Below are 27,426 nucleotides of genomic sequence, written 5' to 3' on the forward strand. Positions count from 1 at the left end.
TTTAAAGAGATCATTTTAGCCTGAAACTGTTTTTCACTGCGTTTTCCTTCTCCTTAAGGATTAATGTAGTCAGTTTGTACACAGCTACGTGTTTTACTACAAAATCTGAAATCTAGCATTTAGAGAAGGCCTTCATTGTTGTTTCTGGATCAATGGGAGCTTATATTGTTAAGTCTCACTGCTGTGGTTGGCCTGATAAAGTGTGAGGAGTTGGGTAACATTTCTCCCGTGGGCAGCACTAAAGATAGATCAGACCACGACATTTGTCTAGGAGTGTCTACCATGCAATTTAAGCAAAAGAGGAAAATGGGTTCTGTGTCAGAAAAGCCACTAAAGCCACCGCAGACAATTTATGCAAATTCAACACATGTATTCTGTAGCCTATTTACTGGAATAGTGGGTTACAGCTTGTATTTCATTCATTCATTGTCTGCCTTCTTACCCCCCACATGTGGGTCATGGGTGGCTGGAGTCAATCCCACTTGACACAGGGTGAAAGGCGGGGTACAGCCCGGACAGGTCACCAGTCCATCGCAGGGCCCATCTTGTATTAATTTATTTTTTTAGAATTTGTGTAATTGATATTTTATTTTGACTGCATTAAGAAAAAAACTTATTATAGCTTTAAATAATTACCGTAATAACTCATTTGACCACTGATTGACAAGATAGATAGGTTTCACTAATTAAAAGAGGAACTTGCATTGTAATTATGTATCTTATTTAGTATAGTTTGAGTGTCTGTAATCTCAGGCAAGAGTTTAGGGCTGTTTCCATTTGACACAATCACATTTAAACAGGCTTCTGCCTCTTCTTGCTTAAATCACATTTAAGCAAGAAGAGGCAGAAAACATTAACACAAATGCATTTAAATGATCTGCAGTCGTATGCAGACAAGTCAAACACTTATTGTAATATTGTTCCATGTCCCCAGAGGCTAATTCATTGCGAATTACATATCTGCATTAGCAACTAAGAAGCACCTGAACATGTGGACCTAATAAAGGGACTGGAAAGCTTCTATTAGCAACCCAAATTAGGACAAAAAAGAAAATGACAAAAATGTATTCCTCTGCTGTGACAGCAAACACAGTGACTCACAGGTAACTGCACTATATTGACAAGATGAACTCAGGGCTTGCACACGCACACTCCCACACCATAAGTCCCTCAAAGGACCATAAAAGAGCTTGTCGCGTAGATCAGAGCTGTAGCTGGTGTGTGTGGGCTCTCACATAATGAAGAACTGAATTAATGCTATAGTGGAAACACTACTTAAACCGTGGCGTGGCGAGGCGAGGTGAGTAGAGCTGGAGGAAATACGCCATTAGTGTACATACAGTCCATTTGTTTTCAAACCTGATGAGAGTTTATGATGATGGCGTCAGCCTAATGTGATCCCACCACCCCCACACAGAAATGAACAAAATAAATATGCACATTAGAAGTAGAAACACTAAACGTGTGCTGTGTGGCGGCGACAGTTCACAGTAGGAAAATCACAGGTGAAAATCAGGTGAAAATCCCTTGCATGAACTGAACAGGGACGTCATTACTGTGATTGTTAACACCTTTTCCTGCTGAAACATGGCTGCTGTAAGTATAATTAATATTGCAGCTACTCTAGATGCATTAAATGCTATGCTAAAGGTCAGCAACTAATTTATACATACACGACTTTGGAGAGTGATTAAATACATTTCTGATTTCTGTTATATGGAAATTTTACCACCCTCTCCCCCCTTTTCTCACATCCCTCCTCCCCTAAATATTGTCATACAGTCCAGTCCAGTAGGAATATAATGCCTTTTCACATATTAGTCAGATCCAATTTATTCAAAATGTCAACCATGACATAAACAGTACAATATGGATGTATCCAGTCAGTAACTGTGGTGAACACAATTCCAGATCGGTTGCTCAACAACAAAAGTTGTTGCACATCCAGTATACACAATGTGTCTCCCAGTAGAGGGCAGTGTGTGTACATACGTGTGTGTGTCTGTAAGTGTGTGTGTCATGAGTGTTGCACGAATCTGGACAGAGGAAACCATGTACGCAGGTAACATCACATTTTCTTTCTTTCCGAAAATCTAAAACACATTCAAATGCACAAAAATGTTCCCGTTTAGTTACAGAGCATCAGTCATATAAAGTTATATAAAAATCATTTATGTAAAAACAAGACAAAACAAAATTGTGACGAGAGGCTTCATCACCGCTGCGTATTACTGGTTATTTGATTATGTTTAAACACCAGCAGAATCTACAGTACGTGGTTGAGGAAAGAAATGAATAGCAATTGTTTATTTTAATGACCTGGTTTGATGACTGAAAAGGATATATTACAGTGACATAAAGCATTTTCTTGATGATATTAGATGTAGTCATGTTATCAGTGAGAGTGACAGTGTGTCATGAGGTCATTTTTGACAAAATATCAACACCTCACACAAACACACACAAAAAAACCCCCATAAATTATGCCTTTAAAATAACAAAATAGAGGTATCTATCAAAGTCAGACTCTCTTTCTCTGTAGATGAGGATCAGTGAACACGAGCTATAATGTAGCCATGGTACGGAACATCAGTGATGCAAAAACTTAACCCCTTGAATTAGGCTGGTAATAGCTGCCCCTCCACGAAGTATCTACAGCAGATGTATGGCCAGATGCTTTCTCTCAGCCTCCTGAAAAACAAATAAACATATGGAAATGTAGTACTCTTACAACATTTGGAACAAATCACTTTTTTCAGCAGAGCAAATGACGAAAAGATAAGGAAAAAAATCAAAGGAAACGTCAGCATTTCTGGCTAACATGGTGGGTGTGAATGACCTAATGGATATTAATGTGGTAGGAATGAATCATGAGAGTGTACCGGTGGATCTGGCGAACACACACGTCCTCTTGCACTCTTCTTCTGTGTCAAAGCGGTTCGTGTTGCCATTGCAGCCTCCGTACCAGAACTGGGCACAGGCATTGGCTTGCTTGTCATAATACCATCGGATGTTATAATCCCGACATGTGCCCTGGTCCAGAACCAAGCCACAGCGAGGGTCTACGGGTGCAGTTTCTGCAGAAAAAAAGAAGAAAAATGTTATACAATAAGGTTGGATTGCAGAAAAAAACTTTTCACAGCCTGTCCACCTCATCCTACTGCAAAGAAGGGACTTCTTCTCTCATCTGAGGCAACATCTGTACCGTCAGTGCTCTCGCAGGAAGGAGCACATTCTGTAAAATCATCCACACTGCATCAAAAATAATTGGCCGCCCTGCTCCTCACTGACATGACCTCATTACAGAGCCCGTCAGTCACAGAGCACTTATGACCCTGGAGGCAGGTGATTAACACTTCACACTCGTTCACCGTGGCTGCTGCAGGAACGGGGACTTCATCTCTGCTACATGACGTCAAAACACATTGGACTTGGAGCTTCACTGGAGATTCATGTGTCAGGAGACATCAGCTCACAAATCTCAACACGCCGTACTTCAGATTTGTGACACAGCACTGAGGGATGATGAATGCAGGGTAGCGTTCTGCGGCTGTTTCTGTGTCACTTAGCATCCGTCTGCTTTAGCTGCAGTTTAAAGAGTGCCGGAAGTGCCAATTAATGCTGCGTCTGGGTGTGTATCTGCGTCATTACCTCGTCTATGAAGCCCTAAAAGTCCATAACAATCAGTTCAGCCACTGCTGAGAGTGCAGGGTTTGATTGTTTTCCTGAGCTCTACAAAAGCGGCAAGGCACTTCCGTTTACTAATTACTTCACTGGCGAATCAGCAGCGCCTCCTGTTCTGGGCACTAGAGTCCGGGCACATCCGGCGACGTACTTTCAACCTTAGAAGAAGAAGAACTACTCTCGTTGTAGCTGCTGAGCTTATCGGGTCAGAACATGTTGAAAAAAGGTTCAGCAGGACATTTACATTGGCTCGTTTGCAGCAACTAGGAGGTTTATGACCATAAAAATGACTTCATGTTTAAGTACACCTCCATATCTCATATAAGTGAGATAGGACCATGCTATGGCCTCTTTAAAACATTTACCTGATCTTTTCAATGGTTCATGATTTTAAATATAAACAAATGCGTGTTACACTCAAACTATTGTAACATTAGTTCACACAACGCTGATCAGGACTATCAGCTATACATGACTCTTATGGCGTATTTCCACCGGCTCTGCTCACCTCACCTCACCACGCTACGGCATGGTTTAAGTACTATTTTTAGTACCTGCTCCGGCGAGGTTCCAAAAGCATGCCAAGTAGGTACTATGCGATGATTGGTCAGACTGCCGGCCACTGACTGGCCAGAGTGCCATCACAGGAAGAGACGTCCCGCACACAAGTCAAGCCGAACAGTGCCGAACTATAGATCAGTTAAAACTACTTAACGATCCTAAAAACGTGGGTTAATCTCCGACAATTACCAGGAGTCTGGCGTAAAGTCACTAGTCACTCATCGCGTATAAAACAAAGTCACCACAGTTTCACGCAGCCGTGCAGCGCTGACTCCACCTATGTTGAGTAGGTACTTTTTATTGTAGTGGAGATGCAACCTAATGTCGTGCCGAGGCGAGTAGAGCTGGTGGAAATATGCCATTACTGTGTCAACTAGTGCATCTACAAAGTGACATTTCCTCTCAAAAGAAAAAGAAAATCTGTCAAGACCGAATGAAGCCAAAAGGAACATTGCACTAGTAAAATGAGCCAAATGCAAAAAGGTTGGAGTATAACTGAAAAGCTCTAAAGAAGGCGTCACTGAAAGCTTTCCACAGTGAATTTCACTGCTCAAAAAGCCAAGTGTTGAGCAGTTTGCCCTCTTATCACTGCTGTACACACACAGATGCTCTCTTAGTCAGGTCAGCACACAAATAATCTTCCCTTGCTTGTGTTCGTGAGGACCAAACAGAGGCAGAACAGCAACAAAAGAATCACACTGCAGCTTTAAATTTCACAGGATGAGTACAGATGCAGCTGAACCACGACGCTTATTATTTTTCTTTTGATTTTAGAAATAGAACTTTTCGTCTCAACAGTCCTTGAAATGTACTGCAGTGAAACAGTTATGTCGGCATCAGTTTAAAATGGCATTGGGAAAGATTCTCCGAGTTGTATCAATCTGCCCTCACTCTGAATATTGTGACCTTAAAAAGTGTAAAAATCCACTTGTTTCTCATCACTTGCAGACTCAAGGATACATTTTATAAGCCTTTAATTTAAGAGAGCTCCAGAAGGCTGTGGTTAATAGTTCTACCACAGACACAGAGGTAAGCACATATTGTACCTCCTTAGAAATGTTTTTGTGCCAATTGGTATCAGAGAGGATAAATGAATAATAGGTTACGTGAAGCATTATGCAAAATCCCCAGTAGTCTAGTTTAGCAAACTAATTGCTTCTGAACCTTTCTGAGGATGTTATTTGTCTCCCTGGTTCAATAAAACTAGAACAGACAAACATATTCATATAAGCCTCAGTGAAACTTTTGGTCATTGCCAACAATTTCTCCAAATATTTCTTAGTATTGTCTGACTACACTCTTTCACTTTCCGATCAATATATTAAATGGTCAAATTTCAGATTTGACATAATACTTGGTCTCAGGCTGGATGTATCACTCAGCAGCTGAGTGTAGAACAAACTTCAGGAGCAGTTTTAACATCACAAATAGTTTTAGAAGCCGCGTGATTCCGTCACAACATGTTTAAACCTTAACTCTGCTATTGACAGAACAACAACTCCCCTGTGTTTAAAAACACAGGGGAGGTTTGAGGTGTGTTTCCGGGAAGCTGCTTCACTTGTTTAGCGTTTGTGTGTACTTATTAAAGGGTTTGTTGTGTTGTCGCGTATGGGTTTGTATACTGTGTCATGTCTGTGCATGCAAACAGACGAAATACAGAGGTGTGAGAGACGAGCACCTTTGGGGAGAGCTGGCCTTGGAGCAGGAACGTGTTTTACGGATACAACTGAAGATGATGTGGCTACATTTGTAGACGATGATGACGACGAGGATGATGACGAAGATGACGATGAACCTTGGCTACCTGAAGGATCTATTGCTTCCCGGTTGAATGTGTCCCCGCGTTCAGTCCCCCACTTTGTTGTTTCAGTGTGCACATGCTTCCCTTCTCCGCCCTGATGGAGACAAAAGCAGACACACAACAGTGTAAATCACATTGTTGCCTTACATTGATACACATTTATATTCTCCCGGTCCATACATGTGCTGTTGCTGTTCTGGATCCTTTACTGCCGTGCTGTGTGATCTCCACCTGGACTCCGACGCTGTGGGTGCTAGTGCCAGAGTTGGTGTTGGTCTGTCGAGCGTTCAGTAATCCCTGTTCTGTCACAGGACGGTATCCATAACCACCGATGGCGTATTTCCCATTGAGGTCATTCCTGTTGCCGTTGTGTCCATATCCGTTGTAGCCGTTGGTTATTCTGTTATAGATCAGCGCTCCATTCTCGTCCTCACAGAACTGGCTGACCAGCTTGGATTCCAGAGCTGAGGGAGACAGGCAGACAGACAGACAGACAGACAGAAAGACAGAGCCAAGACTTACTGTAAGTGTGAGGGCCACAACTTATGTCTCTAAAGATCAATTTATAAGATGGCTTACACTTAATGACATTTTATCACATCATTTTTTTAATGAAAGTATCTTCTGTATTGCTAATTATTTTATGTGAATATTTAAGTTCTTCAGATAGGCTTTGAAAATGTGTTTTTTCCAAAATACTCATTACATATTCTGTGGGGAAAAAAAATCTAAAGAAAAACATGTGTCTAATATCTTATGTGTCTAGAATGATATATGTTTGGTTTGTTTTGGTTAATGATCAATACTGTCCTAGTGATTTATTTCTCATTTTAATTTCATCACCTTTTCACATTTTTTGCTTATTTCTACATTGTGATACTTTATTACTACTGTACAAATTTAGACGTGGACCTCGGCAACTTTGTCCATGTTTTTAAACCTCCGAAGTATTAGTTATAGTTAATCAGATGCTGTTTGTATTTCAGCATCTGGTGGACAAACTATGGAACTGCAACACTATCTAGCATTTACCACAAACACATTAAGAGCATTTTGTCATTTTGAAAGTGAAGGTGCTCTCACCGGGCAGGGTGTTGAAGTCATCGATGAGGAACATGTGCTCTGTGTCTGGGTCAGAAGCGATCAGGTTCAGTTCTCTCAGGAACTCAGCCTGTGTCGGGTCTGTGGTGTTCACGATCCCCAGGGCAAACATCTCGATGTTAGCGGCGTGTGCTTCTCGTACAGCTATGTCCAGCTTCACTGACTCCCGTTTGTCTGTCTGCCCATCAGTAATCACGATCGCCACTTTGCTGACTCCAACACGTGAACTGTAGAAGGCCTCTTGTGTGGCTTTACGAATGGCCGTGCCTGTGTATGTGCCCTCACCAATGTACGGGATGGTCCTTATGGCCTGCTTGATGTCCTGTTTGTTGACGTAGCGTGCTAAGTTGAACACAAGCTTCACCTCCAGACTGTATAGCACCAGTCCAATCCTGGTGGCGTTGCGGCCCACTGTGACCCGGTCGACGAGTGCGTTTACAAAGTCCTTGATGATCTCAAAGTTCTCGGGGCCCACACTCTCCGAGCTGTCGATGACAAACACCAGCTCCATGGGCCTCTCCTTGCACTTGATACCACATCCTGGAATCACATCACATCAAAATATGAGCTCATGACTGAGATGTCGCTTTGATACGGGTCAGTCTGTGGAATCTGATCGAGTAATCTACAGATAAGATAAGACAGAGGCTGAGGTGCAGAAATGGAACCTTCTACTATTACACAGTCAATACTGAGAAGTGACCCTACCACAGATCTCTTTGATCATTCGAATGATGTCCTCTCTCTGAAATGAACACACCAACACAGTATGAGCAAATGAATAGAAGACAGAGGGGGAAATTCATTTTTTAAAATGTAATTTTCATATGAAAACATAAGAACACTTACAGTGAGTCCTGCTTCACCTTTGATACCAGGCCGACCCTAAGATACATTTACAAAAAATAACTGATATAACACTGTTTATGCCCTGGGTTGCATTCATACAAGGCAATACAAAATGGAAAAGCTCAATAAAAAGACAAAAAGTAATATACCCCATAGACATCCCACATGATTTTGGAAAACAATACAAATAATAAATCAAAACCCCGTGTTTGTTTAAAATAAGCTAAAAGCAAGAACAAAGAGCGACAAACAAATCATCAAGTCAATGTTTAAAATGATCTAAGGACACAACGATGTCTACTTTCAATTCATCGTGTGCTTTGTTCCACTTATTTGGTCACATAAAATGCATACAGCTGGTTTACTGAGCTCAGGGTGTTTATAATGCTACTATTTGCTGAAATGAGTTGAGAGAAAGATCAGAACATACTGTTAGTCTGCTACATTTACAGAGTCAAAGAAGGTTATGTATAAAAACACTCACAGACTGCCCTGGGGTTCCAGGATCCCCCAGATCTCCTTTGATTCCCTTCAGTCCCCTCTCTCCTGCCGAGCCACGGTCACCCTGTCACACATTGCGTGGAAACATTTCAGTTATCGCACTTGCACAAAACCCCCAAAACACTCGAAAATCTGAAAACTCACTTTAGCTCCAGGAAAGCCCTCTCCGGGTTGCCCCCTTGGCCCTGTCACTCCCTGGGACCCCTGTTCACCCTGAAAACAAAGACAGTTACAAATGAACACTGAGGTAAGATAATATAAGATCTAATTCTATCATTATAATAATAACAGTTAATACTAATAGTTATAACTTGAGGATAACTCAGCCTACCTTTGGCCCTTGTACTCCTTGCCCCTGTGGCCCTACTGGCCCTGCTGGGCCAGGTCGCCCTGTGTTACCCTGGAAGACAAATACATTTTTATGTAGCACCATAACAATGCCATGGAAAGTAAAAAAGAGATAAATGTAAGGTTAAAGGGACAAAGTATGAAAAGCTTTTAAGGAGCTGGTTCAGTAAGTAGTGTTGGGAAACTGCTGCTGCTTCATGATTGGTTTTGATTCTGTGGACCTGGAGTCAGTGAGAAAACCTGCCCCTGGCATTGTGAGCAGTTTGGACGGTGCACAAAGTGACAGCAGATCAGAAACGTATTTGTGCTTCGTAAATAGTCGAATTTATAAAGAAAATCTGTTCTTTGAACTTAAGAACTAAAGGGAGTTTTTCCCACTCAGCACAACAGTGCTATGAATCAGCTGCAGGAGTCAGACGCTGAGCCAACTTAAGATAAAAGCATGGATATCTTATTGAAAATGTGCTGAGACACCAAGTCCTTTAACAACTTACACATTGTCATGATAACATTATGATCCAACACATTTTAATAATGAAATTCAGTAATGTTCCTGCCCTGGTTTGAGTTCTTATTAATGACATGACATGAACTTCAGTAGCTGAACGCAGACTATTTATATAACATTTTTCTTGGTTTCAAGAACTGTTTTCTCTTTATTTTGCTCTGCCTTAATTTGATGCAAATGCTTAGTTCACAGAATACAGTGAGTTTGCATTTAGATGTTGTGTCGCCTCAGTATTCTCACATTGAACTCCGTCGTACAACAGTCTGAAGGGATAAACACTGCTTGTTCCTGCCCCTATGCTACTGCTGTATACACACAAATGCTCCCCCAGTCAGGTCTGATAGTATTGCTTGACAGGGCCCATTTTCAGATGACAGATGCAGCATGGATATAATGTTACACTGTGATTTACACATGTGAGTTGACTTCTCAATGTGGAAAATAAGGTCCAAATTATACTGTTCCTCCAGGACAGAAGCAACTATACTATAACGTCTGTACACTAGAATCAGACTTCCTTGACCAGATGTAAAATAAATATGAAACACAGCCTGTTTTTCAAGGTGAGAAATTGTGATGGTTTTATCATATTCAGTTATGGATTTCAAACACCACACTTCTTCTCTGCTTCCTCATTCCCCTCATTTGACATCTTTAATTAAATCCTTCCCACTCCTGCAAGGCTGTGACAGAGCTGGGTCGGTCTTGCACAGACACAGATCTGCAGCCTGCAGGGAATCTGGATGTGATATCTGAGGACATATGGGTGCTGAGAGTGTGCCTCACTCAGGCCTGTTGGGCCAAGTGCTTCTCATCAGACACATATGTCTGTGGAGATTCACACCCTGCACCAATGTGTCAGAGTGCCGGAGGGGTGAAAAACCACGATAAATGCCCTGAACCAATGAAATAGCAGCCTTTGGATAGAATAGAGCCCCCTGTGATGAGCATGTTCAAACCTAAATGAAGCGCCCGTTTTTCAATCTGGAACCATGACTGCAGCTAAGATACAATTCTGCAGAGAATATGACTCAATCATGACCATCTGGTTATACATCAAATAAAATAAGAGAAGGCTTTTGCATAAATAAACACGGAAGAATACTGTCCTTGCCCAGTGTGAAACGTTTACAAAGTGTGTACGAGCAGACTCTTCTCTAATGGACTGATTTACAGTTATTTTGGCACTGATGAGGTTCGAGGTGATATTTAATATTCCCACATTTTTTTAAGTGTATGCACTTCAGGCAATGGCCTTGCTTTACCGAGGCTGCCATCTTGAGGTGCCATGTTTCTATGGCAGCCTGAAGGGACAAGTTTTGAAGTGGAAGCTTACTATGCAGCATTGGCTGTCTCACCATTAAATGTCCCTTATTCTTACACACTGGGCCTTTAAGACAGAGGTAAAAAGCTGAAAGTACCAAAGGTCCTTGGAGTCCTTCGCCTGGAGGTCCCGGTAAACCAGGTAACCCTCGGAAACCAACATCACCCTGCAAAAATAGTACAAAAACAGAAGATATACTACTTAACACACAGCACAATTCATCAGACAAATTCATTTCTATGAATCTAGATAGATAGATAGATAGATAGATAGATAGATAGATCTTTTCACCTTTGGTCCAGGGATGCCCACTCCTTCTGGGCCGGATTCTCCTGGAAGTCCAGGCAGACCAGGAGGTCCCTAAACAACACAGAACACCAAGGAAGAATAGAATTATTGTATTGAATATAGAATTCAATAATGGAATTAAATAGTTTGACATTTTGACAGAAAACCAGCACATAAGAAGAAAAAAGACCTACACTAGCTGTTTATTTCCAGTCTTTATGCTCAGTTAAGCTAAGATCCTCTCACTCAGTTCCAAAAAAAAGCAAATAAACCCCTTTAAAGACTTTTTGTCAGTGTGTCCGTGGATTTCTAAAGTTCTGCTGCTGCAACTTTGATAGATAAACGTCTGGAACTAATGGACAGAATGAGGAAGACGTTAAAAGACAGATGAATGGAGGACTTGATTTTGTAGATGAATAGTGTGACTGTGCAGACGTATGAGAGGACAGATGAACGTGTCAGTGAATGAATCAGTTGCTCACTGTAGGACCAGGATAGCCGTCTCCTTTGGGACCAAATGGACCTGCAGGTCCTTGAACTCCACGGTCACCCTACAGCACAAAGATACATGAAAGTCAATCATTTGTTCATGCAAATAATGCAAAATGACTGTGGATGCACAAGTTCTTCATGCTGTTCATTAAATGCAGGCACAACTGTTTTTAATCTAGAAATACAGATTCATCAATTCATGCATTTTGGGAGGAAAAATCCAGAACATATGAGTATTGGATACACAGTTTTATTTAAATCCATCACTTTTTCATGGTGTGTCACAGGGTAGAGTCAGTCTGCTTTAAGGAGCTGGATTATTTTATTTTATTATTGTTGTTAATAAAATCCTTATATCCTTATATTTGAGTTGAAAAAAATCTGAAAAAATCAAACTTTGAGTGTATGTTGTTATTGATTCTTACAAAGCACATTCTCATTTACACTGAGCCTCACCTTTGGACCAGGTAGTCCATAGCCAGTTTCCCCAAGCGGACCAGGAGGACCACTTGGGCCAAGATCACCCTAAAACACATTTTAGGTTTGTTAACACTGTACACAATTGTCATCTGATGCTACAATGTTGACTTGCCTTACACAAGGACATGAGGCCAAACATATACATTGACACAAAAAAGTTACCTTAGGTCCAACGATGAAACGGCCTGGTGGACCGGAAGAACCTGTCCTGCCTGGTGCCCCTGGTTCTCCCTGGTGAAATTTATTCCAAGCAAAATCATTACAGTTGATCTTCACTTTTTTTTATCATCACATCTTACACCCTTCTAGGAGTCCGCACACACACACACACACAAGGACACACACTAATCATGATAAAACTTACTTTTGGACCCGAGGGTCCGGCAATGCCAGGTGGACCAGTCAAACCTCGTATTCCTCTTTGGCCTTGGTCACCCTTAAACATAATCATCGTGGGAAAAAATTACTAATCTGACAGTGTAGCAGTGACTTGACTTTGTCCTTTATTTTAAAAAGCAAGCACAAGGTATCACATGTTTTTGTACCTTTTCACCCTGAGTGCCAATTCCAGGTGCCCCCTCCAGCCCCCTAAGACCTGGAGCTCCTGGCTCACCCTTGAAACAAAAACACACACATATGCTTTCATCAAACTAACTATTGATTCTTTTTTTTAGATTTACAGTATATTGGAGCAAGCAACATCTAAATTACTTTCTGTCCAGGGGCCCCGTCCTCTCCCGGCAGACCAGGCAAACCCCCTGTTCCTGTTGATCCTGGCTCACCCTGAAGACAAAAAATTGGGGATATGTGTCGGTTCACAGACTGAAACCTAAAACATGTATATAACATTGCTGCTGATGTGGGTTTGAGTGATCTACCTTAGCTCCAGGGTCTCCAGCCCCTCTCTCCCCTGGGGCACCAGCCTCGCCTGGCAAACCTTGGTCTCCCTACATGATGCAAGAAAATATTTGTATTAAACCCTTTAGCATTATCATTTATTTAACTCTGTGAGTATACTGTATAAACACACTTTGGATCCAGGCAAGCCCTCTCCTGGTGAACCTCTGCTCCCTGTTGGCCCCCTTGGTCCTTCTACACCCTGCAGAAACACAGTGACACAGCAATAAAAAGAGAAAACTATAAAGCAATGTATCTACTTTTAGTAGTTTAAGAACTTTTTTGAACTAAAAAATACGAATTTATCCACTTTAGAAATGAAGTACTTGCCTTCTCTCCCTGTATGCCTACTCCTGGGAGGCCGAGGGGTCCAGGAAGACCGGGAGGTCCAAAATCCCCCTGTTCATTGAGATAAGAATGGAGGTTAATGATAACAACTGTTGTCAAAGTATAAAGTAAGACAGTCGGTGCATCACACTCAAATTCCTGTTATTTACTGCATGTGGAAAACACCCACCTGTGCTCTTTGCCAACATCCTGCACATTTACCTTTGGCTTAGTAATGAATATGTGCCCTTTACTGCACTGCATGAGTACATTAATGTAGTAAAATCTTTATACACATAACTCAATTTGCCTTTTTATATTCAATGTCACATGCGGCACAGATATTATGAAAGTATGTAGCTCAACACAGAAAAGCCTGTAGATGCTAGTTTGTCTTGATGAACTTCTACAGAAAATTAAAACTAAAGTCTCCTACTTTACTCCATGTGAGCAAGAGCCAAAATATTGCTGGATGGCTGCAAAGATCCCTCAAACATTCCCACAAAGGTAGAGAGAACACTGCTGTATGACTGTGAGAGTAGAACTTTTCCCACAATCCAAGCCGACAAGTCTCTTTCCTCCACATCTTCCGCCGCAAACTAAAAACACATCTCTTTGGACTCTACCTCGATTAAGACAACAACGACAACGACAAAAAAAGCACTTTCTTGTTTTGACTAGCACTTTGTAGTTTGGCATACTTGAAGCACTTACTTACTTCTAGCTCTTGTTTGTACCCAAATGTTGAAATGCACCTATTGTAAGTCGCTAAATGACATGTAATGTAATGTAATGTAATCCCAAATGACATAGGGCGAAAGGCAGGGTACACCCTGGACAGGTCGCCAGTCCATCACAGGGCCACATAACAACCATTCACTCTCACGTTCACACCTACAGTCAATTTAGAGTGCAACCTCCATGCAGAAAGGCCCTTGGTTGTGAATCTGGGTCTTGAAACAGCAACCTCTACACCAAACATGTGGCCCCCTTGCTTTATAGAGGCTGCTATTTTGTGCCAACAATGTTGAAATGCACAAAAAATGCGGAGCATCTGTTTTACGTACTGAGTAGAAGCTACACAAATGCAAAAAAGACTAACATCCATTCAGGTGAGCGGAGTACTGTAGTCTCACTATTAGATGTCACTAATTCCTACACACTGGACCGTTAATACCCACTTAGTGGCCTTTCAGAGTCTTATTCAGTCTCGCTGTACTCTACCTTGTCTCCTTTAATTCCAAAGCCCGACTGTCCTCTCGGCCCCCGCGGTCCATCTAAACCTCGCTCTCCCTGTGAGAAAGACAAACAGACAGACAAAGGTTATGCCATTTTGTATCTTAAAAATAATGATGACAGATGGTTGGTGGAAGAAGTTGGGGAATCAGCAACAGGCAATGTGGGACACGGGACACTTGGCACACCAATCCATCAATATCCGAAAACCATTTATGTATAGGGACAATGCAGTTTAACATAGTCCCAAGACAGAACAAGCTGATATGCTGCATATCTATTTCTAATTTGCAACTCCACTCCCTAGTTAAGCTTGTAAATGTGGAATACATTATAAAAACTGCAAATACATAATATTACAAGACAATAACATGCATAAATCACACATTTTTTACTGTTCTTGTTTTTTTTAAAAATTAGTACACCTCTGATTTGATTGAAGGTGACATTTAACCTTTAGTCATACCAACTGGTATACATAACACCAGTTGTGTTTCTTATAAATCCAACTTATTATTTGTTTGAGGAACAATGTGTTAGTCCTTATTTGAACAGGTCTTGGTGTGTGTTTCTCCTCCAAAAACCTCTCCATATTCGCATGATAGCTTCTGGAAAGAGGGAGAACCAGCAGTGGTGCTTTCTCTGTGCGTAACTGACCAATTCATGAAGTAAAAAAAAAAAAGAATATATAAAGAAATAGGATTCAAAGCAAAGTATTCTGGTGTATGTATCATAAAAATGTGTCTAGAGGGGATCACTAAGTATGAAAAGCAGGAACAGAAATATATTGAGGGATTAGATCACTAATCCAAGTTGACAGTAAGTACAATAAAAAAAGAGTGCAGCTTAATTTCTGCCTGGGTATGACTCTGCAGAGAAGTGGTTATCTCCCCCAAGACAATTCTGCCGTCTTCTGAGGTCATCCAAGGACGACAGACAGAAATACAGTTCACACAGAGGAGTGTGGTCTTGGCAGGGAAATGCTGCATTTGCACGTCAACTCCAAAAAAGTATAGATTTATTGTCATAACTTGGCGATTCCCGTCTTGGGACATGAGCTCAGCTGCTAATGATGTGGAAAAGGGCTAATACTGCTGATGAGCTCCTGTGAAGCTGAGGCCTGTCGACACATGTCATGTGAAGAAAGGTGCTTGAGAGCGAGAACGCCATCTGTGAATCTGCGGTGAGATTTCATGCTGAGAAAAAAGGGGGGGGGGAAATGAGCACCCTGAGGCCGATCTTTAACAGGGGGGGGAGATGTTCCTCTGCTGAAAGTAGCTGTTACCATCCTCAAATGATAAATTGGACAAAAGCCTGAGGCGAGTAGAAAAAGTAAGAATTGAACCTGAAATAAATTTCCTGCACCTCCCAATGTAAAGCCATATTGTTAATGTTGTAACGAGGCAAAAGAGTGATTGCACTTTTCATTACCACACTTAATCCAACTGTCTGCATCTGTCAAGATGACAACGAAAGGCTCTCACAGAGCAACCGCTCACAGAATTTCCACTGTTAACAACCGCCTCTGCAATTACAGTGTCAAAACTCATCAGTGTTGACTTTCTTCATTCGGTGATACACCCATGCCATGATCTGTCTGTGCATAGTGACTCTCTAGACAAAAATGAAGGGTATTTAGTTTTTCTAAATATATTCTTGAAGTGTGGTTTTATGAGGTATTGACACACAGTCAATGTTGCACCCTGTGTCTGTGACATGGAGGTTTGCTCTCACCGAAAACAGGGACATGCCTGCTTTAGTTTATGATATCTTAAGAAGATAATGCTTTATCTTGGTACTTGGTACAGCCTTTTCTAACTGGAAAATAAAGTTTGTGCCATATTGTAAACTCCCCTGCACCAACATCCATTGAGAAAATCTGCCACTTTCAGCGCACAGCGCACATGAGTTGTTAATCCACTGCTGCCTCTATCAGTCAGTTCAAATGTGTTATGTTGTGACTCTAGTGATGGGAATCCTTTGTCAGGATTTACCTAAATGACATAATTCACCAAGCCAGGCAGCAGCAGACAAGCAGCTCCGGGTGTCATCATAAAAGTGTCTCAAAGTAAAGCTGATGTAGATCTTGTTAAATGAGACTAGGGTTTCTGTATTTGTTTGTTTGAAAGCTGAATCAGCTTGTACCTCGGTCTCATCGGTAGAATGTAGGCCTGTGTTGCACCTGTGTCGGTCCATCTTGAAAAGACACAGGAACAGGAACAGACTCATTCTTTCCTCTGAGTCACTCGTGTTTCCTGTATTATGGCTACATCTTCAGTGTCAGCGTGTTCTCATCCCTCTCATCTTGTCTTCTCATGGGAATGGCGATCAAGGAACTGGATTATATCCTAATGTGATGAGAGCCATATTGCACTGCAACAGTTGACTTTGGCCTTGTCTCCTGAACTGTACTTGTTGTCGATTTCCTGACATAAGGCACTGGAATCTGGAGCCCAGACGAGGCCTTTGTGCGGTGGGTTGGTGGGTGAAGTCAAGAGAAATGCGTGAAAAAAGGGTCAAGAGGGTTTAAAGCCCGTAACTGGCTCCAGTGCTCGAGTCTCCCAGGAAAATAGTGAGCCCCATGAGACTAAGACATAAACAACATGAATGAGAACTCACCTTTGGTCCAGGAAGACCCTCTCCTATTGGTCCTCTCTCTCCTTGGACTCCCTGCGGCCCTTGAGGCCCCTGATTTAAAATAAAAACATTTGATGTCAGACCTGACAAGCTTTGATTTTCTCAAAACAGATTTAAAAACTCAATTCATTTTTTATGTATAACAGTGATGACAATTAAACAATTAAGCACGAAATTACGTCTACCTGCAAATATGCTTTCAATGGTAAGAAAATAAGACTTTTATACACATTTATATTCTACTGTATATCACTAAAGCTAACAACCTGCAGTACATAACAATGCTGCTCCAGTGGCTTCAATATGGATCATCAACTTGTGAGATTGCTAACTTTTGGCTCTTTACTCACCAGTGGTCCTGGCTCACCAAGTCCAATATGACCGGGGGGCCCCGGTTGCCCCTGAAAACCAACATCCCCCTGTGGAGTTTGTAATAAAGTGTAAGGAATGCACAAACAGGGAAATGCACAGGTGGATTATTATGTTTCATGACTTCATTTTCCAAAACAGCAAGGTGCTACACTCTACCTTGGATCCCGGAAGGCCAATCCCTGTTTCTCCTTGAATTCCAGGTGGCCCAGGAAGTCCCCTATCCCCCTATTAAAAGACAGACAGGGACAGACATGTGCAAATACATGTACACAAATGCAAATAAGTGCCATTTAGCTGTGTTAATCTGATCCTTGCCTAGACAACCGCAGAGCCATTCTGGTTCGACTTCCTCTAATAATCAGTTCTTTTTTAAAAGGGGAGAACAGATGTGTAATAAAGGGTTTTTCATTTTATTGGAAAATAATGCAATTATTCTCTGAGACGCTGTAAATCTGTGATGTTGTGCAGCAGTGGGCTTCTTTTAAAGACATAAAGAGGGCGTGGAAATCTTGTATGTGCATACCGGCACCTCTTTTTTCCCCCTTACCTTGCTCTTTAAGGCAAGTTGGAACAATGTTTAAAACCAGACATTAGTCTGCCACTTAGGTGATATAGGATGACAGCCAGACAATCAGCAGGAACATTCTTCCAAAATAATTAGGGAGCGAGTGAGAGTGAATGTGCCTTTACAGCAAAATTGGCAGCTGTGGGACAAGAGAAGGGGGCTAATAAGTATGGGACAAACAAATATGGCTGACAAGGTAATAACAGATAAGGCACTTCAGATGGGTTACAAATATTTCACTTGTGATGGATCATAACTCTCACACAGTTGGTATTCAAATATATGGTCACCTGATAAGTGTGAAGGGTTATTAGAGATGCCCATAACAAAATGATTTACACTAAATACAAAGTATTTACAGTATGTAGATAATTATATCTACTTAGTGAGTGTAATGGTATTCTGAGAACAGAGAGGACACTTATTTATGTCACTTTTTCTTTCCTCTTCATATTCTTCCACACATGGCAACACATGCACCTCTGCCCTGCCACAGGTGAAAGGTTATTATTATCTCTGTGTCACTAAATCATTTGACGTGGACAGCTATAAAAGACTTCATTTAAACCAGACCAGAAAAGACACCCAGTTTCCTTTCGATATGCATCTGGTTTTGTGACTGCAGGTCACTTTTTATCAGTGCACTGAGACAGGAGAAGGAGGGTTCACTCCCATATGAGAAAAAAGAAAATGGAAGGAGCAGAACGTCTGATTTAGTTCGATTTCTCACTCATCTTTTATGCACATCCTTGGTTCACACATTTTAAACACTGGTTTTAGCATCAAACACTGGCAGAATACTTACTTTTTTACCCATCACACCCTCAGGTCCGATATCACCAGGTGGACCAGACAAACCCTGGATTGTAAAAAAGAATACTTTAGAATAAAAGAAGGTAAAACAGATTATTTGCAAACCGTCTCAGCTTAGTAACCATATCTGGGCGCAGTAAATCTGTCATCTGTGGCACAGTAAATCTGTCATCTGTCATCTTTAGATTTCATTACATGCTACAGTGGCATGTGTGAGGTTTGTAAAGACATACATTTAACGAAAACCTTGTGGTAGCCAATATCCATAGTCTAACTGATTACAATTTCTGCAACGATAATTTGGTGTAACTCCAAAAAAAACAGTTAAAAAACTTTTAACAGTGAGTTAATGTGAGCATTATATCATATATGAAGCCATCACGATGATGCTCAGAGTCCGGAACACTATCTCCAACACAGAATTCAAATGAAGTTCACAGAGTTTGTGTTAATTAACTATTTAGGCACAGCTAATGCATCGATGCTGCTGCAATTAGTCATCTCAGACATTCGAATCGATGAATCAACAACCCATTGTTATGGTGAACTGAATATGTGCTACGCTTGAATGGAATTATGTAACAAACTGGATTTGATGATAAATGGATGGCTGATTTCACCTGAAGGCCACGATTTCCTCTTGTGCCAACAGGACCTTCAGGTCCCTGGAAAAGATACAAAGATATATGATGATCACGAATAATACATTCAATCAACTACATGACTGAGACAATGACAATAAAATTAAAAGGGAACATACTCTGTCTCCCTTAATTCCAGGTGTGCCACACTCCCCTCTTTCTCCCTATAAGAGAACAAAAACAGAGTTATTTGGTCATTCTGCACGATTTCAGACATGCCATCAAATTGCATAGTGATGGGATAATCAACATCTTCATTTGACCACAGATCTTAAAAGAAAAGTCACATACACTGTCATATTTTTATAATTGTGCAAATATCTCATAAAATCTGTCCAGGGAATGTCCATTTGCACCGGAAGCACATAACATGGGATGTGTCTCGTAAAGAATGTTGGGGTTAAATTCCTTCAAAGTAAAAGTAACTAAAGATACTTGCGGACAGGCGTGACATTAAATAGAGATGAAAAACCAGAACAAAGAGCAGTGATATTTCCTCTTGTGTGTGCTCCGTTTTATAGCACGGTACGTCTGGAAAACATAATTCTAACACTGTGGCAGATTTTCTGCCAGCGTGGGAACCTTATACTTTGACAAACTACAGAGAATCTAGAGTAGAGTCCATACAGTACCTTCTCTCCTTTGTATCCTGATTTTCCCTGTGTGTACAAAACAGTCTTATTAAGTCCAGAGAAGACAGATTATAACCAAACACAGGATAAAGAAGACCAGACGCTTTTTCTTTCACACCAATAACTGCATTGAAGAATGAAACAAACTGGACCCTCATCTCACCTCTGCTCCCTCTCGACCTGGAAATCCACTGAGCCCACCTTCTCCCTACAAAAAATAAGGATTTGAGTTTTACCACCATGATGAAACAAACCAGCTACGACGTTCACTGGATGGAGATGTGGTTTGGTTTAAAAATGATGAGTAAGGATCACCTTTTGTCCTTTAAGACCAGGACTTCCATCCTCTCCAGAACGGCCCTTTTTGCCCTGTGGAGGAAAATATGACACATGTGAAATGTGATATTTCTGCATAGTCGGCAACCATGTCTCTTCAGCAAATCTGTGATTTGAAATTCCCTTTATTGTCGCACATACTATGTATTTTTACTTGTTTTATGGATAGGTATATTTGAGTTTATCATGTCAAAGAAGATTTTCAGTCATTTTTCTGGTTCTAATATTCACCCATCTCCAGATTCACCTTCAACAATCACATAACATATCATTTTGACCTATACATTTTGACAAAGCTCTTTTTCCTCATAAATTTAAAAATTGTATTCAATGTATGTTCTGCAATATATGAATACCATAAAACAAACCCTCCCTGAACCTAATAACATTTTAGAGAGTGAATGCTGGGTATGTAGCGCAGTTATTTAATCATTAACCTTTGTGTCCCCAGTGGTTCCTGTTCACTGTCATAAAAAAATAACGCTCCTATGAGTCAGAATCATGTGAATGCTATTATCTGCAGTGTTTTGAATACAGAATAATAAATGTGTTTTTATTGTGTGTAATTCCATTTGCATCCATATCGGTGTAGAAAAGCAAAAGATCAACACGTTCACCATAAAGGCACATTGTGTCTCGTTTTAATATCATAATGGCACAACAACAGCTTTATATTCATTTGTTAAATAAGTCACTATAGCTAATCTAAGTAGATAAAGATAAGCTAAAACGAAAACGGAATTTTCCTGTTGATGTCTTCCAAGAAGCGATAGATAAAGAAATTGACGCACGACGTATAAATAGCTTAGGTTAGCCTTGCAGTTGTTACAATGGACAACATGCAGTTCAATCCAGAAACATGTGGGAAGTCAATCGTGGACATAGACCAGTGACTGTGGGAGCAGTTGTGTGCGTGTCGACCACTGTGTGTCTGCAGCCCCTGATGTGAAACAGCTTTTGTTTGGAGCATTAGGTTCAAGGGGGTAATTACGCTGTTCTCATCCAGTGGAAATACATCAAAGCAAAACCACTACGTCTAATTGTGGTCGACCTTCATGATACCAAAATAGGGAGTGTTCATATTTGCAGTATCGTGACTTTGGCTGACAAAGGAATCCATGTAACATCTTTATTCTGCATGGGTCCTCACACAATCTCTCGTGGCTGGCTTCTTTTAGGCTATTTCCAATATCCATTATCTGTTTAGGCCTGTTCCCAGTAAACTGTAAGAGGAATGTGAGGCATTTGGTTAACTTTCACTCATGCAGGGAAACAGAGATTCTCAAAACTGCATATTTTACCTCCCAAAATCCTTGCAATTATGTAGTCAAGGGGCCTTTGTAAGTTGTGTTGTTGGTTTGGGAGGAAGTAATTGCCCTTATTATACAATTTATCATATTGTATAGAGGAAGTGTATTTCAAAGGTCCAATGTGTAACATTTTAAGGGGCTCTAATTGCAGAAATTGAATATGCTACCCATAAGTATGTTTAAATAATAAGTGTATAATTGCTTTGAAATACAAATGGTTAGATATATATAAAATTCAACTCACTGTTATGATACATTTTGTCTTGCAATTCTTAGCATTGTGTAATGTACAGTATATTGTATCAGCTGCTATAGTTTTTGGGACATTTGGGAATTGCTGTCTTGTTGTATCGTTATCGAAACCCTTGAATAGGCTAATGTAAGTACAACAAAGTACAGGACATTTGTCTTGCTGGTTTTAGATATTTGGACGCAGAAATATGAAATTGTATAGACATTGTTATTTCAAAATGTGGTTATCCTCGATTTACCTCACCAGAATAACTTAAGTTAAATGCTTAGCGTCAACAGAACTAAACATTCATGCAAAATCTGCAATTGCAAAAAGTAAGCATAGGACAAATACTTACAGGAGGGCCGCTTGGTCCTCTCTCACCCTTGTCACATGCACACTGGCTCTGGGCCAGAGGACACTTAAAACACAAGCAGGGAAGAGTCAGACTTGTCTCGCAGAGACAAAAACCAACATATGTGCAGACAGACCGCAGACTTTTGACTTACCCCTTCGTCTGCCAGTGACGTCTGTGGAAGAAGAAACACAAGCATGTGAAGCAGGTGTGAGATTTATTTCACATTGTTGATGTTGACTGAAAAACCTCACCAGGAAACATTTACAGAGCAGTCCTTTAAACGTGAGCCTTGTCACAGATGTCAGTCCATCCTTTGTGCTTGTGTGAAAGTTCTAAATGCAAACACCTGCTAATCATGCATCCAATTAAATAGTTTTCAAGTGAGCAGACTCATATCCCGCACTTCCTCTTGCAACAGCCGGAGTCCTACTTTTCACCCGAGCAGTTCCGTTACTCTTCAAAGCTGACCGCATACTTAATGCAAGGGGTAATGATCCAGATTCCACTGAGACTAAATACAAACCACATGCACTGATCAAAAAAGTAGCCTGACTCAGCATCCAGGGGGTGTTTTGCCGATAGTCTGTCTATTTCTAGAAGACGGAGCAATGCAGTTGAATGCTATGACCAAAGATAAAAGACCATTTCCTCAGCTCAGGAACAGAGGATCATGCTTATGACATACAGATGCTGCATAGGGAATGAGATGAAAGTTGCTGCTTACTGCTGCTGCTGCTGCTGCTGGGCTCTTCCATGCCAGCAGAATGTAAGCTGTCAGTTTGGGAAATTTAGGAGGCTCTGAACAACTTTCCTTCTCATCATCGATTTGGTGTGTGCCACTTGTATCAACACTGGTCGATGTGGCAACCGGGGAGGTGGTTGAAGGATGCATTCGTGTTCTCACTCGAGTTTTAATGCAGAGCACATGTTACTGCCAACAGCCTGTGTGTAGGATGTTGCTGCGCAGCACATGTTTTAATGATCTGAGTAGAAGTGCATTGCTGGTTTGTAAAGTGAACCCAATCACACAAGTGCAGACAAACTTTGCCTCCCATTGCACGTAGGGCTGGAGGAGAACTTTAACTTTACTGTTTATTAGCACAGCGAATTTCATTGTATTTTGTTGATTTGGACACAGAGAACATACAGTATAGCAGGTGCATGTTATCGATGCAATGAGCCAAAAAAAGGCGATTATCAAAGATGGCACAGTGGATGATCTTGTTGTGTTGTGTGGAGAGGTCACAGACAGTAACATTTTATCAATTTGGCAAAAGGCCTGTCTGCATTACAATGTTGTAGCCTCTACCTGTCTTAAATCGTTGCCCTCAGGTAATAAGCATAATTGTTAAACATCAATTTCCCTGTGTGTGAATGCCAACGACATGTACAGACATTAAGCCAACAAAATGATTATACAGTATGCAAGTGTCAGCAAGTTATCTACACTCAAAGAAAGCATATTCATTTCAGTCAAGTCTGATATCTCACTCTAATGAAAATATATTAACGAGGAGACTGTAAGGGGATTACTTTGTGTAAATGACACAATCTCTGTTGCAATACCTTTCTGAGCAGAGCTCATTTGTCATTTTAATAAAACTTCCAGGAATGATAAAGGCACAGTCACAGTTAAAGCAAGACTATGTAACTTTTGTTAAAGGGGCAAAAAACTGTCTTGGTTCCCTGGTGCTTCCTGTTTGGTCACTGTTGTAAAGGGGCATCAATAGCAAGACATCAATCAATAAGAAATCAATGACTTTTCCTCAAAGCTTTTGTTGTGTCATGACATAATGAGTGCCCCTGTGTGTTGTTATTGGGTGAACACTATTCCCTTGATTGGTTTGGATAAAAAAAAAATGCAGTTTCTTGATTTCATAAATCAGGTACAAATACTGAAAAGTTGACTTTGAGCACTGCAGTTTCTCCGTAAAATTGTGTGTGAAAGATAAAACAAATCTATTGAAGTTTATATTTTACTTACGATCTCCTTTATGACTTTGTCCACAATGCCTCTGTCCTGCAGGTTGTGAAGGTAGCGGGAGGCAGGGGAGCTAGCAATCAGTCTCAACTGAGCCATATTGGTTGACTCATTGGCCTCAGGTGTGATCCCAATAGTAAAGAAACGGATGCCCTGGTTCTTTGCGTCAGCGACAGCTGAAAATATGTCTGGGTTCCTCGGGTGTGAGATGCCATCAAAGAGCAGAATGGCCACCTTGATGCTGCTGGGCGCTGACTCCTCCAGGTAAATGCGGGTGAGGTTGGTAATCGCGTAGGTGGTGTAGGTGCCGTGACCGATATACACGATTGGATTGATTTGGGCCTTGAAGTTGTCGATGCCTTTCCACTGCTTGAAAGTCTGCTCTATGATTACATGGCTGCTGTACTGGAGGAGGGCTGAGCGGGAAACGAGGCTACGGCCAGTCTGCAGCCGGAGGCCCTGCAGCCGGTCCATCACTTCTAAGGCAAAGCGCTTCTCCTGGTCATGGTTGTCCTTGGCACTCTCGGAGCTGTCGATAAGAAAGGCTAACTCCAAACCGCAGTCCGCGTCAATGAGCGCTAGAGAAGAAAGTGGAGCGAGAAATGAATCAACCAAGTGATAGCAAGAATTAAAGCACTTACGCAGCTAAGAGATGCAATATTTTCTGGCCAAGAGTTAGAGCCTGAGATTGATACCACTCTCATGCCGGTATTACACTGGTCTAACAAACTGTTTCCAGTCTCTCTTAGCTTCTTACTTTACTTACTTTCTAACTTTCTTGTCAAGCCTTAGATGACTGAGTTAACTGCATACATATATTGTTTCCTCTTTCTAATAAAGTCATTTATCACTGTCATATCCATCCAGTTAAATAAGACCCAACAAATTGAGCCGAATTTATTTTATAAGTCGGAGTGAAATTGTTATGTGTGGAGCCAAAAGAGGAAAAAGGTGATTTACTGGCTGTTTAGGCTCCATAGGTTCATGAAAGTGACATATCATTTTGATGTAGAAATAAAACGATCTCAGCTTAGTGCACCAACCTTCAGCATATTGAAGGAGGTCACATATCTAATATAGGCTGAGGATAAATCACATTAATCTTCAAGGAAATATGTCATGGAGAGAATGTGCCTGGGGAAACAGGGTTGTTAGCGAATAAAACATTTGGGTAACAGAGCACTGAGTAGTCACACAGGAGATGGATGGTTCTGAGAAGCATGAGAGATATGATCAATCCAAGTGGATTCTTCAGTGTCCTTGTAGAGAATCATGTTCCATTTCCTCACCTGTGCTAGTGCTTGTCTTGCAATCGTGGAAACATGTGCCACCTGCATAAATTCCACAATACTTTCTGGATCCATATGGAAAACTCTGAGGCATAGACCATTTTCACACTTACACTTGCTTTTTTGTGTTAATGAATTGGATGGATATAGTTTGGTCTTCTTCTTGGCGGTCACCACCTCTTCTTCGCGGTCTTCTTCATAGTGTTGTGCCTCAAGACCCTGTAGTCCCCACAGCAGAAGGAACCAGAGCAGTGAGGGGACCATGACTCCCCTAACAGGTACAGAGAAGACAGAGATGCAAACACATCCATACATTTTATTACCCACTGACAAATCTGCACACACTCGAGAACAAGCTTTAACGTGCATGTTGTTTCAGACCCCGGCATGCATAACTCACAGTGTTGCTGACTTAGGTCTCCAATGTGATCAGCTCTGTATAGCTCTCCTGGCTGCGAAGAAATTCACACAGAACACAGTGCAAATATGAAGGAGAGATTCTTCATTCAGAGATTGGTGCTCAGCCTCAAAGTCATCCAGAATCTGCAGGTCAAGTAGGTATCATGTAGCAGCAGCAGCAGCAGCAGCAGTGTGAAGACAAACGTTTGGACTGTTATCTGACTCTCATGAGACTCAGTGTGAAGACATTGCAGTAAATGAAAGGAGGACCAGCCCTTTTTTTTAAGATCACTCCCATATTTGGGACAGAGGGTGGAAGAACTCCCTAAACTTGACAGAGCATGCACACATCACACACACACACGTTTTATAGTAAAATATTTACTTGGTTAGCCATTCTCTTTAAACTAGTAACACAAAGGAAAGTCCCTGGAAATAATATCAATGTGTCTTTGACACCAAGACAGCTGCTTAATATTGATGCTGGGCTTAGTCAAGTTTAAGGGCACACGGGCAGATGTCCATTTAAGACATGTCTTTGGTGATATTTTTATTACAATAGTTTTTTTCTTGCTGTTGTTGTTGTTGTTGTTGTTGTTTTTCATAGAAAATTGACACATCACCTTAGAATGCTACCTGGCATTCAGTGGGTAAACATGGGTGAATATTGACCAAATAACAGCTGTGAAATGAATGCAACCACACATGATACAAACTTGTTAACAAACAATACTAAAATAAATAAATAAATAATAATAATAATAATAATAAATAAAGTCAAAAAGAGACCAAACAATGCCATTTCATGTGATTTTTAAATACCTTTTTCTATACATCAATATATTGAGCATCTTCAAAGCACTTGTATATTTACTTATATTTCTTAAAAATAAATAGAATTGAGCTTTTTATTTTTTCCATTCATTGCTCTCGCTTTTAGAGCAGGAATAATCTGGATCAGAGAATTGTACCTTAGGGCAACACACCTTGCAAGAGCAGCATTCCATGATTCACCTGTGGAAATAATCCAAGCGTCCTTTACTTTTTCATTGATTTACGCTGATGTTCATTAGCGTGAGAAACGTATGAATGGTAAGTGATACAGGAGCATTTGCAACAAAACACACATGTCATTCATTTCTGAGAGTAAAGTTATTTCTTCCTGAATTCACATAGGTGAGTGATCGCTCTCCTTTGATATTGTTTGTAAAAAAAAAAAAAAGCCAGACTGTGCCAGACTGAAATTCATTCATGTCTCTAAAACCAATGTCAGATTGTCTACATTAACACGGGAAGTCTCTTCAAAGCCAGATGTGAGAAGGTTCTTCCTCAGAGTCAGTCCCTTTTGTTTTATCGGAATCTGGTTGTTTAATTTTTTTTTATCACCCAAAAAAGGCCTCATATATTCCCAATCTTATTATTATCCTTCCTGTAATCCCGATCTGGAGGAGTCCTAAAAGCTCA

At 40.9% G+C, this 27,426-nt stretch overlaps 1 protein-coding gene across 1 annotated transcript; it reads right to left on the reverse strand.

Annotated features, from left to right (window-relative positions):
* Positions 1-1,823: 1,823 nt before the first annotated feature.
* LOC131455357 (collagen alpha-1(XXVIII) chain-like) lies at positions 1,824-26,203 on the reverse strand. Its single transcript, XM_058622935.1, has 36 exons — positions 25,964-26,203; positions 25,677-25,834; positions 24,278-24,852; positions 22,445-22,465; positions 22,294-22,356; positions 20,373-20,426; positions 20,221-20,265; positions 20,058-20,084; positions 19,545-19,589; positions 19,405-19,449; positions 18,777-18,830; positions 17,563-17,631; positions 17,385-17,453; positions 17,017-17,085; positions 14,386-14,454; positions 13,165-13,233; positions 12,968-13,036; positions 12,816-12,884; positions 12,649-12,720; positions 12,483-12,551; positions 12,302-12,373; positions 12,100-12,168; positions 11,914-11,982; positions 11,448-11,516; positions 10,969-11,037; positions 10,775-10,843; positions 8,829-8,897; positions 8,642-8,710; positions 8,481-8,561; positions 7,997-8,032; positions 7,856-7,892; positions 7,130-7,687; positions 6,227-6,510; positions 5,924-6,140; positions 2,883-3,077; positions 1,824-2,691 (listed from the first exon to the last, which is right to left on the reverse strand). The coding sequence occupies exons 2-36, from the start codon at positions 25,825-25,827 to the stop codon at positions 2,684-2,686; spliced, it is 3,675 nt and encodes a 1,224-aa protein (XP_058478918.1). The 5' UTR covers positions 25,828-25,834; positions 25,964-26,203; the 3' UTR covers positions 1,824-2,683.
* Positions 26,204-27,426: the final 1,223 nt, after the last annotated feature.

The sequence above is a fragment of the Solea solea genome, chromosome 2 (genome assembly GCF_958295425.1).
Source record: "Solea solea chromosome 2, fSolSol10.1, whole genome shotgun sequence".
NCBI classification, from domain to species: Eukaryota; Metazoa; Chordata; class Actinopteri; order Pleuronectiformes; family Soleidae; genus Solea; species Solea solea.